This window comes from Octopus sinensis, linkage group LG22, assembly GCF_006345805.1.
Source record: "Octopus sinensis linkage group LG22, ASM634580v1, whole genome shotgun sequence".
Taxonomy (NCBI): Eukaryota; Metazoa; Mollusca; class Cephalopoda; order Octopoda; family Octopodidae; genus Octopus; species Octopus sinensis.
Window position 1 is genome coordinate 23,777,142 of NC_043018.1, and position 22,862 is coordinate 23,800,003.

General features: G+C 37.7%; 1 protein-coding gene across 4 annotated transcripts in view; it reads right to left on the reverse strand.

The window, feature by feature from the left end:
• Nucleotides 1-22,862, reverse strand: part of LOC115223165 (TGF-beta-activated kinase 1 and MAP3K7-binding protein 2) — a 93,375-nt gene that overhangs the window by 16,212 nt on the left and 54,301 nt on the right. For 2 of the 4 annotated variants that reach the window (XM_029793593.2, XM_036512208.1), the window contains exons 4-7: nucleotides 17,626-17,759; nucleotides 7,869-7,944; nucleotides 2,771-2,860; nucleotides 1,827-1,985 (exon numbers count right to left, since the gene is read on the reverse strand). In XM_029793593.2, the coding sequence (XP_029649453.1) occupies nucleotides 1,827-1,985; nucleotides 2,771-2,860; nucleotides 7,869-7,944; nucleotides 17,626-17,759 (459 nt within the window). Of the gene's footprint in view, nucleotides 1-956; nucleotides 1,986-2,770; nucleotides 2,861-7,868; nucleotides 7,945-17,625; nucleotides 17,760-22,862 lie in introns of those variants that run through there. The other 2 variants (XM_036512207.1, XM_036512209.1) reach the window with 2 other exon arrangements.

Sequence of the window (22,862 nt, forward strand, 5' to 3'; positions counted from 1 at the left end):
TTTATTCCATTTCCACCTTCTCAGAAGCCATTTCTACAATTCTCAGTTGAAATGGTTTGACACAGAGTTAATGTTCCAAGAAAAGACATACTAGATACACCATCAAGTACTACTCTCCTGAAATGACTAAAGCCCCATTGATGTTGAAATCAAAGAGATTGTTATGTATGCATTTCATTCATTCCTAATTAATCTATTCAGCATCTCAGCTTCTCTCTCCATCACCTTATTTCTGCTTCTGTTTATGGTTGAAATAAAGGTGGGAGGAGATGTGCAAGTTTGCCTTAATAAAAGTGTCCACTGCAGACATTACTCAGAGAAATTATGAGGAAAGAAATAAAATAATTTAACAGTATCTCCAGGATGGGGTACTGGTTAATGCTTTGCCCTTGATGTTTCTCATCAAGTAATTTATACCTCATGATGATGTAGATGTGATTGTTTAAGATAACTCAGTAACACATGTACTAGATGGTTGTAGACCATTTCCACAGTTAACTGACAGATTCTTACTACTATGAATCACTCAGCTGTGTAGTTAGCGAACCGTTTGTCCCCTAACTACCAAGGCGCACTCATCTGTGAAAACAGAGGACTGTTGGATACAACGGTAGATCACTCAATGCGAAGTAGCAGTTTGTTTGGCTCTGTCTGCTGTGGTACACCTAATTGTGAAATAGGAGACTGCTTGATCCCCTACATCCATTTGTGAAATAGGTTATTTGACCCTTATTGAAGAACATCCAGACAAATAAGTGTATGACGTGACTTGATCAGTGACACAACACCATGGCTGGGGTAATTGTAGCAATAAAATTTAATAGTCCGCTATCATAACTCCATAACCATTGTGTGTTTCAGTGTTGGTCTTATTAATTTACAACTGTTAATTATCTGAATTTAACAATTTTTCTGTCTGTCTTCCTCTTTTTTTTAATTTTTTTTTTGGGGGGGGGGGGGTTGGTTCTGTGAGAAACATTAGAAAGAACAGGGAGGAATTTAAGCAAGGATAGTTTTTCAGTGTCTGTTTAACAAGTTCTTTCTGTCACAAAGAACAGTGTATGAGGTTCTAAAAACCAACAATCTTAAGTTAGTTTGTAGTTACATGTATTTAGTTGAACATCATTAAGTTTAATAATTAGTAAGAGGAGGAAGAGAGGAGGGAAAAAAAAAGCAAAAAAATATTCTGTTAATTTGTTAATGAGTTGTTTAAGGTTGTGAAACACTGGGTAAAGTGGAATTGGTAACTGGGATAACAAACAGGGTCAAGTTAGTAAAGTTAGTGTACTTGAAACACAGAAAGTACCCAGACTGATGCAGTTATATAGAGCAAGTACATATGTATGTACATGTGGTGTTTTATGTGAGAGAGAGAGAGTGTGTTTGCTTGTGTGTGAGGGAGAGAGAGCAAGCATAAGAAAGGAAGAAACAGATAGCAAGCAGGAGGACAAGGGAAAAATTTAAAAAAAAAAACAGCATTTAGATAAAAGATTTATCATTATATATTTCTTCCATTTTTTTGTTTTGTTTTGTTTTGTTTTGCTTTTCACAAACCAAACATTAACAAAAAAAAATTAAAACAAAAACAAAAAAAAAATAATAATAATAATGTTCCGTCAGCAAACAACGTCAGTATTTCAAAGTTTCCAAATACTTCTTTTTTTCTTTGTTTTTTTTTTTTTCCCTCTTCCTCCCCCGAGTGAAAAACATTGTAGAAGAGGGGAGTTAGTTTAGCAGTAGAGTTGAGGTTTTTTACCGATCATGGCAATAACAGAGTTCATGGTTACACCGAGAGTGGGGGATATATGTAGTATTGTTTACTCTACCTTTGGAATTACGAGGGAACTCGCACTCCTCACACTTCTCCAAAGCCGGGTGGTTGAGAAATGTGCAGGCAGCACAGTTCCAGTGTTCTCCTTCAAAGTCATTCATTGGTAGTGACGGAGGTGTTTCAGGGTGGCGTGGTGGTAGAGGAGGGGGGGTCACTGCAATGGAAAATAGATAATGTATATATATATATATGTGACAATACACACAAACACATGCATACATTAAGATATAAATACACACAGATGTGCACATCTATACATACGTATATATAGATATATATATACACATACATGTGTATATCTATACATACATATATACACATTTATTCATGCACATGTGCAATCTGCAATGGACAAGGAATAGTAAATGTATGCAACATATATGAATATATATATACACACACACGCACATACATATATAAACCTTCACATATATCCCCATATATACATATACGTACAGGCTGTGATCACAGAATGATAAGAATGGTAAGAAACTCTAAATCAATATGCAATGGCAAAATAGGACACAAGTGACCTCCCGACTATGTAATCACATAGCCTGCTCGACACAGTAGCCAATTCCCTTGCAAACGCTTTTGTGGCTAAATCTTATGAAATAATCTTTAATCTTAATGACTTGTAGTGATGCGGTATTTCGTTATGCAACCATAATACACTATGAAGTATATTAAATGATTTTTTTTTATAAATCAATACCATGTTCTACTGTGTTAGCAGTGCACATTACATCGCTGAGATATCGGTATAGGTAACCATAGCAAAATCTTTTATCTATCTTTTACTTATTTCAGCAAATGGACTGCAACCATGTTGTGGCAGTGCTCTGAAGGGTATCAATCAAGCTAACTGACCCCAGTACTAATTTTTAAAAAATCTAGTTCTTATTCTATTGAAACATAATGCTAAGTTAAAGCACTTACATTCGCGAGCAAATAAGGATCCGCTCTGACCAGTGTTCATATTCTTATAAAAGTTCTGTTGTTCTGAAGGATCAAGTACTCCGATGGGTGCTGTTAAAAGAAACAGAGTGTGAGTGTTAATCACATCAGGAGTATTTCGAAAGTTACATAGATATTTACAAAGTAAGAAAACAGCACAGCTCCCATGACTTCAGGAAACATTTTTTCACGCTGAGAGTTGCTGAAGCATGGAACAAACTGCCGGCATCGGTTGTTAGTTGTCGGAGCACTGCATCCTTCAAAACTTCCATGCTTCCTGAGATTTGCCAACACTACACCTAATTTTCTCCCCTCCATACACACACAAGCATGTATCTGACTCATACACTGTTCACTTTCCAGACTGCATGTACTTTATATGCACTTTCTGACAAGTTGTGGTGCACCTGAGCACTGTATACAATAATTTCATTATATTATATTATATTATATGCACAAGCAACTATAATAGGTAATAACTATACCAAAACTGTAACTAAACAATCAGTCAATTGTTAATTAGATAAGTTGTTTACTACAATCAATGTAATTGCCAAGTTTATATTTGAGATCAATACATTTGCCATATGGAGCATCTTAACAGAAGAAACAGCCACAGAATTCAAAATGTATCTGACCATCATAATTCCTTGGCATTAAAGAACAGATAAAGAAATAAACATGCATACACACAACCACATCATCATAATCATCATTATTCTAATGTCCTCGTTTCCATACTTTTGCATGGCTCAAATGGAGTTTATTGAGGTAGATTTTCTATGGTCAGATCTCCTTCCTGTCAGCAACTCCCACCCGTTTCCAAAAGCAAGGTAATATTTTCCCATGGTCAAACACGGTTCTGTAGAATATTCAAAATGAATATTGCAAACGAACGAGAACAACTGTGTAAAGAAGTGCTGATCTCTAACTGCGGAGGGAAACTGTGGAACAGGTAGACACAGGAAGAATTGGGATGAGGTGCTGAAGCAGGATCTTCAAACGTTGGGCCTCACAGAGGAAATGACAAGTGACCGAGACCCTCAGTGATATGCCATGCTTGAGAAGACCCATGAAGCCAAGTGTAATCGTAATCATGACCGATGCCACTGTCACGTAACTGGCACATAAAATGCACCCAGTACACTCTTGGAGTGGTTGGCATTAGGAAAGGCATCCAGGTGTAGAAACCATGTCAAATCAGATTGGAACCTGGTGCAGCCCTCCCTCCAGCTTACCTGTTTCAGTCAAGCCGTCTAACCCATGCCAGCATGGAAAGCAGATAACAATGATGAATGATACTGCTTGTATCACAACAACACTAACAACTATTATATGATGTCAAGATAAGAAAGCCCAGGCACACACACACACACATACATATATATATACATACATACATACATACATACATACATGTGAACAATGAGAAAAAATGGACAACAGGACAAGAAAGCACAGAGAAATGACCCTTCATCAGTTGTTGGCAGTCTGTCTCCTCCTCATTTCAAGCATTCAATGACAAGATAAGCCTTCAAAGACAGTTTCTCCCATAAATTCTAAAATAAAATTTAGGATTTATGGAGGGTCAAAGTTGGGAAAAAAAACACGAGTGGAGACATACAAGGAGAATGAACAAAAACAAACATCGAGGGTCGTTAGACCAGAATGAGAGGAAAATAGTGAAAGCTAGGAGAAACATTTCTTTGAAAAAAAAAAAAAAGGTAGAAGAGAAAGAGAAAAAAAAACATGTCTGCACTTTTTATGTATGTATGTATGTGTGTGTGTGTGTGTGTGTGTGTGTGTGTGTGTGTACAATGGGCTTCTTCCAGTTTCCATCTACCAAATCTATTCACAAGGCTTTGGTTGACCTGCTGAGGCTATAGTAGAAGCTGCTCAAGGTGCCATACAGTGGGCCTGAACCCAAGACCACAACCTTGGGAAGCAAGCTTCTCAACCACATCATTATGTGCCTTAAAACATCTCAAGAAGTTGTCATAAACATTCATGAACTGCATATGATAAGAAATTAATCTCTTCAGGAAGCTGAACTTCAGAAATATTTATCTATGTAACGTCTGACGACAGAATTCAGACTACAAGTTTGATTATACAACGCTTCTCTGTAAACAATATTTCCAGTTAATCCTATGTTATTATTTATACCACAGGACAATCAACACACATACACACTTTGCTATAACCAGTTAGAAACAGGATGTATAACCTGACGTACGTACACACAGCTTTCACTGTTATTTTGAAATATTTGTGGTATATTTCAAGGTTGTTCTCGCATTCAGTTGTCCACAAAAGAAGCAGTATATAATAGATCGGTTTTGATGTTTCTCAATAAATATGACAAAAATCAGGCCTGGTAGGATATATTTGTCTTCAGAAATGATAGAGAATGAGGACATTTCCCTACTCCCTACTGGTGACATGTAAAAGCACCCACTTCACTCTTGGAGTAGTTGGCATTAGGAACCATGTCTCTTTTACTCTTTTACTTGTTTCAGTCATTTGACTGCGGCCATGCTGGATCACCACCTTTAGTCGAGCAAATCGACCCCGGGACTTATTCTTTGTAAGCCCAGTACTTATTCTATCGGTCTCTTTTGACGAACCGCTAAGTGACGGGGACGTAAACACACCAGCATCGGTTGTCAAGCAATGCTAGGGGACAAACACAGACACACAACCCCACACACACACACACACACACACACACACACATATATATATATACATATATACGACAGGCTTCTTTCAGTTTCCGTCTACCAAATCCACTCACAAGGCATTGGTCGGCCCGGGGCTATAGCAGAAGACACTTGCCCAAGATGCCACGCAGTGGGACTGAACCCGGAACCATGTGGTTGGTTAGCAAGCTACTTACCACACAGCCACTCCTGCGCCTATGTCGATGTGTATAAATCATTGAAACATGGCTTACAAGTGCTTTGAGTGAAACGTATCTTCTGGTTTTTATTTAATTTGAGTTGCATAGAAACCCCCTTATTACTCTAGCCCAGTGGTTCTCAACCAGGATCCATATGGCCCTTAGTGGGGGGAGCCCATATAAAATTCTGATGTCAAAAAATTTATTTGCAATGAATTAGTAATATCTCTATAGTTGTATACTGTCAACTTAATGTGACAGTCCCATGAAAGGAATAATACTACTGCTATTTAGCCCTAGGAAGCGGCAACGCTTCCTGTTGGCTTTGACGCAGTTCCTGTGTCCTTATGTTTGCAACGCGGAGATAAGCATCTCCACCCAGCTAAGCCTGCATCCAGAGACTAGTTTCTGAGTCTTGCTCATCATCAGTCTGGAGTAGCATGGCCTGCTAGTTGGAGATGCCTGTCTAGCCTTTGAAAATATATAAGATTTCTAGTGAAATACATTCACTGATTACGAAAACAGAAATAATCCTAGGGTAAATAGCAGTAGTATGATTCTCTTCATGGGACTGTCACATTAAGTTGACAGTATACAACTACTTTATTGTACCGTTACTGCATAAATCTCTCTGAGATATTTAGAAATGTATTATTTCTATTTTCATAATCAGTAATATTTCTACAATACACAAAGTATTTTAAAACTTTCTGTTTATACAAGTCCTAATATTTAATTGTCAAAATATACGATTTTTTAAACATCGAATGGTTAGGAGGGTCCATCTGAGTAAAATGGGAATCAAAAGGGTACACAGAAATGGTTGAGAAACACTACTGTAGCCATTGAGAACCCTATAAAACTATGTGTATGTGTATATATATATATATATATATATATATATATATATTATATATATATATATATATATATATAGAATAAGAATAGGCTGGGCAAAGTTCAGAGAGCTCCTATCTCTGCTGGTAACAAAGAGCCTCTCTCTCAGAGTGAAAGGCAGATTGTATGATATGTGTGAACAGCCATGCTACATGGCAGTGAAATATAGGCTGTGGCTCAAGGACATGCATAGGCTTGTAAGAAATGAAGCTTATATGCTCAGCTCTGCTGGATGTGTAATGTCAGTGTGCATGCATGACAGTGTAAGTGCCCTGAGAGACGACTGCGCTGGTATGGTCATGTGATGTGTATGGACGAGGAACAGCTGTGTGAAGAAGTGTTGCACTTTAATGGTGGAAGGAACCCAAGACATGGGACGAGGTGTTGAAGCATTATCTTTGAATGTTGGGCCTATTATAGGCAATAATAAATGGCCGAGACCTTTGGCAATATGTCGGGCTTGAGAAGACCCATCAAGTCAAGTGAGATCATAGTCATGACCACTGCCAGTGACGCATAACTGGCACGTAAAAAGCACCCTTTAAATGCCAGACGATATGCTGTGCCTGAGAAGACTTGTCAAGCCAAGTGAAATCATAGTCGCGGCCAATGCCAGTGGCATGTAAAAAGCACCGTTTGAGCATTGGACCTCATGGAGGCAATGACAAGTGACCAAGACCTTTGGCGATATACTGTGCTTGTGCAGACCTGTCATTGATGTGACCATGGTCATGGCCGATGCCGGTGTCACATCAATGGCACCTGTGCCATGGCAGGTTAAAGGCATCCACTACACTCTTGGAGTGGTTGGCATTAGGAGGGGCTTCCAGCCATAGAAACCTTGCCAAATCATATTGGAACCTGGTGCAGCTCCCTGGCTTACCAGTTTACAGTCAAAATATCCAACCCATGCCAGCTTGGAAAGTAGACGTTAAACAATGATGACGTGTCTCTTTTACACAGACACACACATACAGAGAGACATAGAGAGATAGTTTCATTTTTATGAGATCGCTAAATTGCACAGTTTTGGGTTTGACAAAATTTTTTAATTTAAAGAAGAAGAAAAAACAATAACAACACAATATTTCAGCATTATATAATAACCAATGTGAATGACTGTACACTCAGAGATAACTAAATGTCAGCTCTGTGAGTTCAACCAGTAAGTGAAGAACAGATAAAAACACACACACACGCATGCACACACACGTGCACACACGCGCACGCACGCACACACACACACAATTATATTTATATAAATTTAAAGAAATGACCTACTTTGTCCATTGTTGTGAGCGTCAAGTTCCTTCAGCATACCTCCTATTTCAGCTTGTATTTTATAAAAGTCAGCAGGCTGGTAAATACAAAAGTTGTGAGAAACTAGATTAAATTTTCACATATTTGCAAGTTTATATCAAAGATTCTCAAAGCTGACTTTAGGCAACTAATGTTTCTCAGAAACTTGGTTTGGAAAAGTTCTTTCACATTCTGCTATAAGGTATTTATTTCACTATCACAAGAAATGTCAGCTTATTTTTTACTGTTTGGGGCACATAGAGGGCAAGAAACTTAATAATGCATATTGTCCCTTATATAGAGATATAAACAAAATAAAATGTACTTAATACATGTAGTAAAGTTCATTCTGTGTGAGTGAGTGTGTGTGTGTGTGTGTGTGTGTATGCTGGTATGGGTATGTGGTTAAGAGGCTCACTTTCCAACCATGGAGTTTCAGTTCAGTCCCACACCACAGCACCTTGCACAATTGCCTTGTACTATAAACCCAGGATGACTAACGCCTTGCAAGCAAATTTGATAAATGGAAACTGTGTGGAAGTCTGTTGTGTGTGTGTGTTTGTGTGTGTGTGTGTGTGCGTTTGTCCCCATCTCACTGCTTGACAAGCAGTGTTGGTTTCTCATCATCATCATCATCACCATTTAGCGTCCGCTTTCCATGCTAGCATGGGTTGGACGGTTCAACTGGGGTCTGTGAAGCCAGAAGGCTGCATCAGGCCCAGTCTGATCTGGCAGTGTTTCTACGGCTGGATGCCCTTCCTAACGCCAACCACTCCGTGAGTGTAGTGGGTGCCTTTTAGGTGCCAGACAGAGCTGGCAAACGGCCACGAATGGATGGTGCTTTTACGTGCCACTGGCACGGGGGCCAGGCGAGGCTGGCAACGGACACAAGCGGATGGTACTGTAGTTAGTAATTCAGCAAGAGAGACCCATATAATAAGTACCAGACTTAAATAAAATAAGGGGGCTGATTTGTTCAAAATATATATACATACATACACACACATCATTTTGTTCAAGAGATTTGAAATTTAAACAAACCAGAATTCTCTGATATAGATGATATTTATCTATTATATATATAATTACAAACAGACAGATATAGCTCGATTTAAGTCGGTTTTCAAAAATAATATATGGAAAAATAAAAATCAAGTTATATCATTCTACTTGACTTTACATCTGTCCACCACAAATATTGGAATTGTAAAATCACTAGAAATCCATTAAAAGCACATAAAATCAATTCATGAATGATTTTAAGGGGTTTGATAATGTTGCCATCAACAAAATGTTAGTGACTACGAGCGAAGAACTAGAAATGGATTTGGAGGAGGAGGAGGATTTCACAGACAAACGAGGATTTGATAGACCTTCACAAGAATAAGAATGGAGAGAATCCCATCTTTAATTGGTGAGTATACCATACATTAGTGATGATGGCTTCTATTGTGCCAACACGTTTAGATACAGAAAAGGGTATAAAATACCAGTCAAATTAATGTATCTGAATATATATGTGAACACAATGTTATCAAGGCAATCCAAAATGGGTTAAATTCATAAAGAAAAAGAACTTTTAGGAGAAATAAAATATTCTAAATAAGCCATTTTAGCATTTATCTTTTGATGACGTCAATAGATAAGGAAAGAATAAGAAATAAATACAGGAATTCTACGTCTCAACAATTAGAAATAGAAATTCTGCATCACAACAATTAGTTCATATGCTTAAAAATTTTTTTTTTTTAATTATGCATATTAGATTATAATTAATGGGTTATTTGGTATTGAAACAACCTTCTAATACATTTCCTATGTATTATATAATTACTTCTAAATTAGTATTATTGAATTGTAAAGGTAATTTTACATTGAAATGTTCTAACAAATATAGAAGAACATTTAAATATTTCAATACTAAATAATCCATTAATTATAATTGCTTTTCCTATAATCTAATATATACTGGTGCCCCAGTATGGTGGCAGTCTAATGACTGAAACAAGTAAAAGATAAAAGACATCTCTTTATTCTACTAACCAGCTGTGAAATAAGAAGTTGAGTCATTTGTATGTTGCTGTTGTTTAGAGTCAGTCAATCCTCGTCAAGCAGACCAACAATCACTAGGTATTCAAGCTCTTACTATCTAGTCGTTTATTCAACTTTTAAAATGGCTATGATTATATTATTATCCATTGTATCATTTGTTTTATTTTAAATGCAATATAGTGTGGTCTGAGGACGATTTAGTTGCTACTTCTAGCAAATCAAAACAACCACATGGAGGCTCCTTTGAACAAGTCTTAATTATTCAGTGAGGCACACTCTAATAGGCAGAGTTAGCTCCCTTCCCGAAACACAACTTGACACCCATTCACCCTCACCACCCACAATTAACAAATCAAGAAAGCTTCTATTATTAGTCATGCGAAAACTGCAGTCCATGGGACTTTGTGAGTGGCACATCAAATTTCACAAGGAAAACAGCATTTATTAAAATTTTTCTGTAATACAGTCTGCCTGATAATGAATCATGTTTCATACAGCCTGTTTCTCGAAAAGGCTGCCCATGATTAATCTATATAGTCAATCAACCTGCTAGAAATGGCAGCCAAACCTCGCTCACATCTTTAAAAAATGTAAAGGCTGCTATATCTGAGTGGTTAGCAGTCACCCAGTTATGACCATGTGGTGACTTGCTATAACCATGTGATCAGCAGTCACCAAATTAGAACCATGTGGTCAGCAGTCAACCAGCCATGACCATGTGATCAGTAGTCCAGCACCTATGAACATGTAGTCAATAATCCAACCATGGTTATGAGGTCAACAGCCCTTTACTATGACCAAGTGGTCAACAGTCCAACATGACCAGGTGGCCAACAATCCAGCATCCATGACCACATGGTCAGTTGTCCCTCACATTATTTCTCACAACCGTTGGGCTAAATGTGCTTGTGTCAACAGAAACAATAAGTGTTAATACAGGTGAGTGATATCTCTATAGATTTTATAAGAATTTCTTGATTAGTAGAGTAACAGGTTAAGATTGGTTAGGATGAGTAACCTGAAGTCATTAAATTAATCAGCATCAACAAGGCTTGAACACGTGACCTGACTCTATTGTCATTATTAGAATACCTCTAAAAAAACAATATTGGATCTACTATATTAACCCTTTTGTAACCAAATTTCTCTTGAAATATACCGCCTTTGTTTCATCTAATTTTGAAAATCTTTCACTTGTTTCAGTCAAACTGTAGTCATGCTGGAGCACCGTCTTGAAGAGTTTATAGTTGAACGAATCAATCCCAGTGCTTAATATTTCTAAAGCTTAGTACTTATTCTATCAGTCTCTTTTGCTGAACTGCTAGGTTATGGGGATGTAAACAAACCAACACTGATTGTCAAGCAGTGGTGGGAGACAAGCACAGACGCAAAAACACAAAGAGCTTTTTCCAGTTTGTCTACAAAAGCCACTCACAAGACTTAGATCAGCCCAAGACTGTTGCTCAAGGTACCATGCAGTGGAACTGAACCTAGTACCATGTGCTTCGGAAGTAAACTTCTTACCACACAGCCATGCCTGCTCCTACAGAAAGGCACACCCGAAGAATTTAGAAAAATAACTTTGTCGCCCTGAAGCTGGTTTTTGGAACATAATTTAATATGACATTTTGATGGCAGTTTTTATTTTAGATCACTTTAAACCAGGAAGTCTACATCAAAGGACCAAGGATAGTCTGTCCCAGGTCATCTGGTATCAAAGGGTTAGATGTGGTTGAGGGAGGGGAACGTAACATCACTTGTGATACATGTTCAATAGTTCAGTAATTGAATCATAAATTACTATCACTACAGAACTGGGGAAGGGGGGGTAGTAGTAGTAGCAGACAATGAACATAGAGAGCATAGTATAGTAGAAGGAAATGGAAAGGAGAGAGGAAGAAGAAATGTGAGAGGGAAAGAGAGAGAGAGAGAAGAAAAGGGAGAGAGGGGGAGAAAGAGGAAAGAGACAGAGAGAAACGAGGAAAGGTGAGAGATAAAGAGACGCAATGTTAAAGAGTACACCACCTGGAAAATATCTGAGTTTTGAGCTAAAAATAAAAAGGTAGGATTAGATAATTAGACCAAACTGTTTGACTGTTTATCATTGTGAACAGTTATATAGCTATATCTAGTTACACCACTAAACATGAATCTGAACACTGGTTTAACCCCGAGCCAGCAAGGAAACCTCAATGTGGTAAAAATAGCAGCCAAATCTCTTTTGTATCACAAACTACTGTCTTAAAAAAGAAAACAAAGCAAAAGGATAGTACACGTTGCATAATGTAGTCCTAAATGGACTTATGTCTGAGAGGGAAAAACAAAAAAGAGGATGGCTACAGTTGGGATGCCTTTGATCATAGGCTTGCTTAATCAGGGATTTACATCCACTTTCCATGTTGACATGGGTTAGAAGAGCCATCACAGCCCCCAGTCAGTTCTCATTCAGAGTCATTGTCCTCCTAAATGGTTGGAGGACCACACATCGCTCAGGTCTTTCATGATACTGGTAAGATCAATGCAGTTAATGTTCTTGAAGCACTGCAATTCAACACCTACCGAAAGACATAAGCAGAGAGGAATTTCTAAGGAGCAAACATTCTGAGCAGTATGGACTGAATGTGGTAATTAGTGTGGAACCTGAATGATGAGAGGAAGGGAGACAAGGAAGTCAGGAATGCCTGAGTAGAAAGGATAAGAGCCCAGCCAGTTCCAAGGAACATAAGCCATTGTAGTCATCACTGACATCCTCATCATTTCATGTCTACTTTTCCATGCTTGCATGGATCAGTTAGAATTCATTGAGGCAGATTCTCTATGGCCAGATGCCCTTCCTGTTGCCAACCCTTACCTGTTTCTGAAGCAAAGAGATATTTCCTCATGATCAGCCATGTTATTCATAGAAGACTAAAGATAAAGAACCTCACGTGTATGATAATGATGCTCATTTACAACCATCATATAATGTCTAGACACACACACAATGACAAGTTCCCTTTGGTTTTCAGTCACAAAATCTACTCACAAGGCTTGGTCAGCCCAGGGCAATAGTAGACACTTGGCCAGAGTGCTACAGTGGGACTGAAACCAAAACCACATGAGTGAAAAGAATTCTTCTTAACCACACTTGTAGTAGGGGTGGGAAAGGATGTGTTTACAACATTAGGGATAACTGGGGGATTAAATAACAACTGGACATTAAACTAACAAAACAGGGAGCCTCTATGCAAGTAGATCAATCTACAATAAACAGCAGAGAAATATCCCTCAAATCACATTCTACAGTGCCAGAAAGTGGAAAGACATATCAGATATGCAGTTCTAGATAGATGCACCATCCCTGAAATAAAAGATATGATGGTCATGGCTGGAACATCTTTGATTATAGACCTGCAGCTTCAAGGGTTTATGACTTGGGTTTATTTACTGCTTAAAATATTTATCAAATATTTTCACTGACAGCCCATGGAATACAAACAGTTCCAAATTAGACAACTCCTCACACGTACTATTTCTAATATCATCCACCAGGATTCAACATTCTAACAAAATGGACAGGCAATTTATCTCTATCCCTCTCTTTCTTCTCTCAAGCTTTTGAAAAGGAGTATTTAACCCAAAATATTAAGTCTAATATAATATTTCATATGTCTAATACAATATTTCATCCCCCTTGGTTCCACAATAAACTTCCTGTTTTAAAGTAATCTAAATTAAAACCTATCAAAATCTCATGTTAATTTATATACAAAACCCCAGCTTAATAATGACAAAGCTATTTTGCTGTATCATTTATTAATTTCAAAATTAATTGAAACAAAGGCAAAAGAAATATGATAACAAAAGGGTTAATGCTCAATTTGCATTGCTATCATCTTCTACAACATACAGGCTTCCTATATACTCCACAATTCTTTAATCAAATTACGTCACTCATCTACACTATCTCACATTTCAATAAAATTCTTTAAAATATATATATTTAGAATTTAGGGAAAAAAATAAATATAAAAATACCATTTCCAGTTAGCATAGAGTTTTGGACGAGGGAAAGATTTCAATTATAATTTTATAAAGGCGATCTGTGTAAGCTGGCGAGTCGGTAGAATCATTAGCATGCCGGGCAAAATGCTTAGCAGCATTTTGTCCATCTTTACACAAGGCCAGGAATTTATGGAGGGAGTATCTGTTGGTTAAATCAACCCTAGTACTTTATTGGTACTTTATTTTATTGATCCTGGCCTCCACCCTTACTCACCTACCATCACCACCATATGGTTGAAAGGTAAACTTGGGAGGATTTAATCTCAAAATATGAAGAATCATAACCAAAAATCACAAGACATTTCATCTGATAATCTAACCCTTTAGTGTTCTGATTATTCTATCAAACATAATGCTTATTGATTCACATTGATTTGAATTAATCATGCATTATGTCATATCTTCAAGATCTTGATGGTGTAATTACTTAATGTAGAATAACATTGTAGGGTAGGTGTGAGAGCCTGGATCTGGTCAGTTTGAACATAAAACAGATGAAATATTTTGGCCGGATATGGCTGGTTTAAATACTAAAGGGTTAATGCAATACTTCACAAAGCAGGAGCACATGCCCTACCAGCAAGGCATGGCAATATTTTGGTGGGTCGTAGGACTTCAAAATGGGAGTTCAGAATGCAACAAAGCTTTAATTAAAACTCCTTTTAAATACACAAACACAATGGGCTTCTTTCAGTTACTGTTTCCTGAATCCACTCAAGTTTTTGGTTGACTTGAGGCTATAATAGAAGACACTTGCCTAAAGTGTTACATAATGAGAACTTCATTCATTCATGTTGGGATGCACAGTATAAAGATGATTGCTCTGAGTCTACCAATCCATGTCATTTATATAAACAATAGTATATCAAGAAGGAACTTCTGCATTCATCACAGCAAGCTGAAGTGTATAGTATGATCCTCAACTTAGTGGAAGTCCGATGATGTAAGTGGGACACAGCTAGTGGTTCAACCATCTATTAGGTTGTCCAGAAAGCTCTGAGCGTTTTTAAGCTAAATCTTTTAACACTTCATTGAACACACCTGAAACGTAACACAGTGAAAACTTTGGTGTTGCTTGAAGTGGTAGTGCAACTCTTCTTTGTTCCTGACTAAAAATGGATTTATCTTTCATTCCGGTTTCCCCTTATTGACATTTGAAATGGATAACCCAAAAATTTCATATTTGTGCTGTAATGCTTTTCTTTTTTAAAGGAGAAAATGTTGCAAAGACTTGCAAAAACATTTGTGGAGTTTATGGTGATGATGATGCTGTAGGTGAATCAACTGTTCGAATTTGGTTTGCAAAATTTGAAGATGGAGAGTTTAGCTTGGAAGATGACAGTCAAAGTGGAAGACCTTCAAAATTGGATGGAGATGTTTCAAAGGGAAAAACTGAAGAAAACTCAAATATCACGACCAGAGGACTTGCAGAGGAGTTGGAAGTTTCTAAAAGTATGGCTCATGAACACCTAGTGAAGCTAGGATACATTTCTCACAATAATGTATGGGTTCCTCACAAACTCTCTGAAAAGAATTGCTTAGACTGGTATTCCATTTGTGATATGCTGTTGAAACAGAATGAAAGCATGCCTTTTTTTAAACAACTTGTGACTGGAGATGAAAAATGGATTTAGGGTAAAAAATATCCTGGAGCTTGCATAAGGATGCTCCAAAACAGCAACCAAAGACGAATATCCATGCCAAAAAAACTATGCTTTGAGTTTGGTGGGATCATAAAGACATTATTATGAGCTTCTCCCACAAAACCAGACCCTTAATTCTGATGTGTACTGTTGTCAGCTGGCTAATTTGAACCAAAATATCGAAGAATTGAGGCCAGAGATTGCCAACAGGAAAGGGGTAGTGTTCCAACAAGACACTGCCTGACCACGTGTCTTTGGCTACCCAAACAAAGTTACATGAACTTGGCTGGGATCTCTTCCACCATATTCTCCTGATATTGTGTCATCCAACTATCACCTGTTTTTGTCTCTACAGAACTCATTGCAAGGAAAAACATTTCATTTAGATGGAGTCAAAATGCATCTAGATTACTATTTTTCTTCAAAACCAGTCAAATTTTATGCCAATGGAATATTTAAATTGCCTGGTAGATAAGCAAAGGTCATTAGTAGTAATGGAAATTTTTCATTATTGAAAGGTCAGTTATTTATATCCCTTTTTGCATATTTAAAAACGCTCAGAACTTTCCAGACAATATAAGTGTACCAGAAGACTGTTTGATCAGAACTGATCCGGGATTACACCACAACGAGGAAGCCACTATGTGCTTGCTTCTTGCAAGAAATAGCTGCGAAACTTGAATTTACATTCAGACTATCATCTTGAAAGGAAAAAGACAAAACAAAATGGATATCCAAAAGGATGTAGTGATCATAGCTGGAATACCTTTGACCGTAGGTCTGACAGATGAAGGTTGACCAAGGTCAGATTTAGACCTAGTGGGAGCCCCTGGTCCAATAGGTTTTAGGAGTCCCTACAATTTTGCAAATGTAAATTTTCAACTGTTTAGATGTAAACAATATGAATGTGCATTGTAAAAAGAAATATAATGTTGTAAATAATCTAAATACAAAGAACATTTTTAATTTCATATCAGTTTTGTATTTTCCTAAAAGTCTTTTTTTTGCATATTCCATATAATTTCAATGGCAATCAGCACTTTGAAAGCTTTTGACATATTGCTGTTGCCTTGTTTGTTTGTTTGCATAATGCATTGCTGTGGATTGGAATGCCCTCTTTATTATATAAGAAAACATATGTTCAAAATATTTTTAAAAAGGCACAACCTAAAAAAAAGAGCTAATTCAAAACACAAGACAAAAAAAAGGGGGTTCCATTCAATTTAGGGACCCCAAACAGTTTAATGAGGCCCTAAAACTTAAAAGGGTCTCAGTAGCTTCAGAGGGATTCCATTAAATTTAATTATATCTTATATCTAAATGGGCCCAATAAATTAAAAGGGAGCTTCATAATTAAAAAAAAAAACTCAATTGGATAAAAAAAATTTAAACAAATTATCTATTTGACTGCTGTAAATATATTTCTTAATCATTAACTCCAAGCTCTAGGTTTTTCTGAGTTAAAGGGGTTTTGGGGCCATAACCTATATTGGCTCATACATAAATCTGGTGCTGTGGGGGGGGGTTAGACCTATGGTTAAATAACAGCATAATATATTGCTGTAGATTGCACTCTTTATTATATGAGAAGAAAACATATGCTCTGAGTATTTTTAAAAAGGTGCTACCTAAAAAGGAGCTAATTCAAAACACCATAAAGAGGGCACCAGACAGTTTAACGAAATGCCAAAACCCAAAGTTTCAGTAGCTTCAGAGGAACTCCATTAAATTTAATGATTTTAAAAATCTAAATGAGTCCAATAAATCACAAGAGAGCTTGATAATTAAAAAAAAAACTTTCTTCAATTAAAAAAATTTAAAGAAATCATCTATTTGCTTGCTTTAAATACATTTCTTAATCTTTAACTCCAAGCTCTAGGCTTCTCTGAGTTAAAGGGGTTATTGGGTCATGACCTATAATGGCCAGCTCATATATAAATCTGGCCCTAGGGTAGGCCGAGGGTTAAACAACAGTAACACTAATAAACAGAGTAACTTACAGTTGGTATATTCTGTTCTGTCTTGTTTCTCTGAATTGCATCAATTTCAGAACTTAATTCTTGAGTTGTCTTTATTAGATTATTGTAGTCTTCTGATAGTTTCTCATATCTCTGACGCTGGTGGTTTAATAAAGCTGCCAAAAAAAAATTTTTTTTTAATTAAAAATGCCATAATTTTTTATTTCATTTTTCATTCTGCCATAATTTTTTATTTCATTTTTCATTCTGCCATATTTTAACAACAGTAGCATCAACAATTTTTCATCACCAACATAACCTTCAATATTATCATTATTTTAATCATCACCACCATCATCATCATCATCATACCCATCAGCAACATCATCATCATAACCATCAACACAATCACTATCATAACCATCAAAACAATCATCATCATAACCATCATCATCAGTTTCTTCTTCTTGACCAGCTACGCAGTTGCCAGACCTGCTAGAAATATCACCTAAATCTCTTTACCGCGTATTACATCATTTTAGGTCTTACAGGCCTATTAAGCTGGAGTTTATCACAGTTTCCATTGTGTATAAACAACCAGACATACAATAATACTCCCTCCTGAAAATAGGGATGCCAGTTTGCTGCAGGGTTAACCCCAAGCTGTTGCTGATATTCATGTTTAACCAAACTCACTGCAACAATGAGAAATGAAGAGTTTTGCTCAATAGCACAATTCTCTGCGCTTGGTTTGGGAATCGAAACCACAACCACATGACAGACAGCAAGTTTGACACTGTATCAGGCAACATGTCATCACATATTACACCATACTGCCTTTAGCATTTAAAACAGTTGTATCTGACCAAATACTCTATTTGTTTTATGTTCAAACTGGCCGGATCTGGCCCCTCACACCTCCCCTACACTGTCACTCTACAGATAAACAATCACATCATCAAAATCCCAAGTTACAAGATAATGTAAAAAGCACCCACTACACTCACGGAGTGGTTGGCGTTAGGAAGGGCATCCAACCGTAGAAACATTGCCAGATCAGACTGGGCCTGGTGCAGCCTTCTGGCTTCCCAGATCCCAGTTGAACCGTCCAACCCATGCTAGCATGGAAAGCGGACGCTAAACGATGATGAATGTGAGTAAATAAGCATTTCATTTGACAGAGTAATCAGAGGGCTAACGAGTTAAAAAAGAAACAGAAAAGAAAGGCCTCATTAGACAATGATTACAGATATGCAAAGACAGAATGGTCACAACAGAAATGCTTCTGGTTGACCATAAGTTTGTTCAATCAGAGCTGGCCTTCACCTGGGGTTAAATATCATCATAACCATCAACAATACTGTTATCAGCATCACTATTATTACAACAACCAATGCACTAATTTCTGCAGGTAACAGACTGGTATATTCTTTCATTAGAGCCACCCAGATGAAAAGCTAGGGTAAGATTTGAACTCAGAATGTTAAAAAATGAAAGTGAATATGTAAATAAGATAATGCCAAGATGAGAAAACAGCATAGCTCCACTCCCTAATTAAGCCCCAATTAGATACACTTCTCTGCCACATATTTTATTGGCTCTGGATAGATGAAAGGTAAAGGGGACCTGAGTGAGATTTGAAATCAGAATATAAAAGGAGGTAACTAAATACACAAAGGCAAAGTCGTACCACCTGACTGACTCCCATGCCAGTGGCACATAAAAAGTACCCATTACACTCTCGGAAGGGTTGGCATTAGGAATGGCATCCAGCAGTAGAAGCATTGCCAGATCAGACTGGAGCCTGGTGCGACATCCCAGCTTGCCATTCTGCAGTCAAACCATCCAACCCATGCCAGCATGGAAAACAGATGTTAAATGATGATGATGAAGAATTTCAGCAACATTTCAATTCAGAACATACAGATGGACAAAATGCCTGGTGGCATTTTGTCAGATGTGCTAACAATTCTGCCAGTTCACTGCCTTCATCATCATCATCATCATCATCGTTTAACGTCCGTTCTCCATGCTAGCATGGGTTGGACGGTTCGACCGGGGATCTGGGAAGCCAGAAGGCTGCACCAGGCTCCAGTCTTATCTGGCAATGTTTCTACAGCTGCATGCCCTTCCTAACGCCAACCACTCCATGAGTGTAGTGGGTGCTTTTTACGTGCCACCTGCACTGGTGCCAGGCGAGGCTGGCATCGGCCACGGTCGGATTGGTGCATTTTATGGAAGCCAGTCGAGGCGGCACTGGCTTCGGCTACAATTCGGATGGTGCTTTTTACGTGCCACCAATAATAACAATCCTTTCTCCTAAAGGCACAAGGTCTGAAATTTTGGGAAGGGGGTGAGTCAATGACATCAACCCCAGTATTTCACTGGTAATTAATTTATCAACCCCAAAAGGACTGTAATGGTTCACTGTCATAATAATAACAATAATAATAATAATAATCATTGCCCTGATGCCAGTACCAGGCAGTGGCTCTCATGGCTTCTAATCTTAACTGATTGGAATTGTTCTTACGTACATTGTTTTGTCTTGGTATAAAAGATGGACTACAGCAAATATTCTGCTCAATACCACAGATTTGCTTGTCAGTTGTTTGACCGTAACCAGTTGAGCATGTCCCTTGGTGGCTGACAATATGTGCATCTCTGATCATGAGCAGAAGTAGTGGGGGAGCATCATAGCCATGTGTTGAGAGGAATTCTCTGGAGTTTGGTAAATTCCCCTCTGGAAACATGGGTGTTCTGTTCATCATCCTTAAATAACCCTCATTCAGAGACTTTTTAAGCGAGATGGGCTACTCGACATGAAGAAAGCTTTAACTGGGCCCCATGTGAAAGGTCATGCGTTGTTCATCTTGATATCACTATGTCACGCACATATGGTTGTGATGCATAAGTCTGGTGTACCCTTATCAGACAAGTAGCCATGATGGGTATATAGGGATTCGTATGTTTGTACCCCAGTGTCACTTTGATAGCATGCATTACTCTCTCACTCCATAGAAATCAGTGAGTGGGGAATACTGAACATATTATAACAAGTGGAAAACAATAGTTTAGAAATAAATAAAAGCAATATCATGATAAGCTTTGTTTTAATTTACACTTGCCGCTTAATGAAAGTATGAATATAACAATTCAGGCAAGTACCATCAATTGTGTACCAGGAAAGATTAAATGTAACTTGTAAGCCAAAAATTCTATGGAATTTTGACATGAAGATAGACAGAACAATTGAACACCAGATATTATATGCAATATTAAAGAGGGAGAGAGAGAGAGAGGGAGAGAGAGAGAGAGACAGAGAGAGAGAGAGAGAGAGACAGAGAGAGAGAGAGACAGAGAGAGAGAGAGAGAATGCCTTATAAAAGACAGTGTAATTATTCCTACAGGCCAAACACTGCAGGTATGGAATTTGGAAAAGATTCTGAACTATATCGATTTAAAAATAGAGATATCAAGAATGGAGAGATGCCCAGCAGCAAAAGTGAATGTTGTATCAGTTATCATCAGAGCAGTAAAGTCTATCATATCACCTGAGGTAGTTGCACAATAAGACAGGTAGTATAGAAGTGCTCCCCAGGTCATTAACTTACAAAGGTACTTTCTATTAAAGGATTTTCAAAGTACCCCCCCCCAAAAAAAAACCCCCAGTATTTTATATTGATAAATAGTAATGTCCAAATATAAGCACAAAGCCAAGAATTTGAGAGGAGGGGTTAGCTGATTTTTATCTTTACTTGTCTCAGTTGTGGGACTGTGGCCATGCTGGGGCATCACCTTGAAGGATTTTTAGTTAAACAAATTAAGCCAGCACTTACTTTATACAGTTTGGTACTTATTCTATCAGTTTCTTTTGCCAAACTGCAAAGTTATGGGGGCTATAAACAAACCAACACACACATATACATGCACATTTATATATATATACATGTACACACACATGATGAACTTTCAGTTTCCATCTACCAAATCTATTCACAAGGCTTTGGTTGATCTGGGACTATAATCAAAGAAACTTGCCCAAGGTGCCAACCAGTGCGTGGGACTGAACCCAAAACCATGTTGTTGGGAAGCAAACTTCTTCCCACACAGCCACACCTACACTTATCAGTACATTATTTTATCAACCCTGGAAGGATGAAAGGCCAAGTTGATCTTGGTGGAACTTGAAAGCAGAACATAAAGAACTGGAACTATTGCTATGGTGCCTACTGTATGACATCCAAATGATTCTGCTAATCCTATCATCTCATGATTTGTAACCTAGACACAAGGTCACAAATTTGAGGGGAGGGGTAGTTGATTAAAATGAACTCCATATTAGACAGGTGCTTTACTTTATTGACCTTGGGAGGATGAAAGATAAATGTGGCCTTAGTGGGATTTGAACTCAGAACATAAAAGGCCATTACTAAATAACTAAGGTAATTTTTCCTACACTAACAATTCTGTCATTCCACCATACTGATGATGATAATGTTAATAGTGATGATTTCTAACATAGCCAGCACAGGACCAAAAGTTTGAGGGTTTGTCAATTAACCCTTAAGCATTCAGTTTGTTTTATCAAATGTAATTCTTATTTAATCAGACTGTTTTGAATTAATCATGCATTATCCCATGGCTTCAAAATTTTGATGATGAGATTCTATGTTTTTAGAATGACACAGTGCTCAACTGGTACTTACAATAGCTTACTTGTTTTTCTTTAATGTCCAAAACTGACCTCGCCTGTGTTGGTGCCATGTAAAAAGCACTCAATCCACTCTGCAGGGTGGATGACAGGAAGAGCATCCAGCCATGAAAATCTTATCAAAACAGACACAGAAGTCTGGTGCATCCTTCTGCCTGGCCAGCTCCTGCCTAACTGTCCAACCCATGCCAGCATGGAAGGTGGACGTTAAACGATGATGATGATGATGATGTCCACTTCTCATGCTAGCATGGCTAAGAGGGAAGGAAACTGAGGCAGAATTTTTACAGCTGAATGCACTTCCTGTAGCCAACCCTTACCTATTTTCATTATTCCTAAGGAACTTAAAAGTGCAGAGCTAGCAGGCAATTTGTTAACAAGAAATGTAAATGAGGGTCACCAGTTGTAGCCCAACCACAAAAAGTGACATCACTGATTGCACTTGAGCTGCAAATGGTAATGCCATGCTTTGAAGAGAAACAGTTTTGTAAACATTTGTGTGCGCACACACGCACACTGCCTTCTGCGTAAAAATTCCTTTAAAACCATTAACAGAATTTGGTGT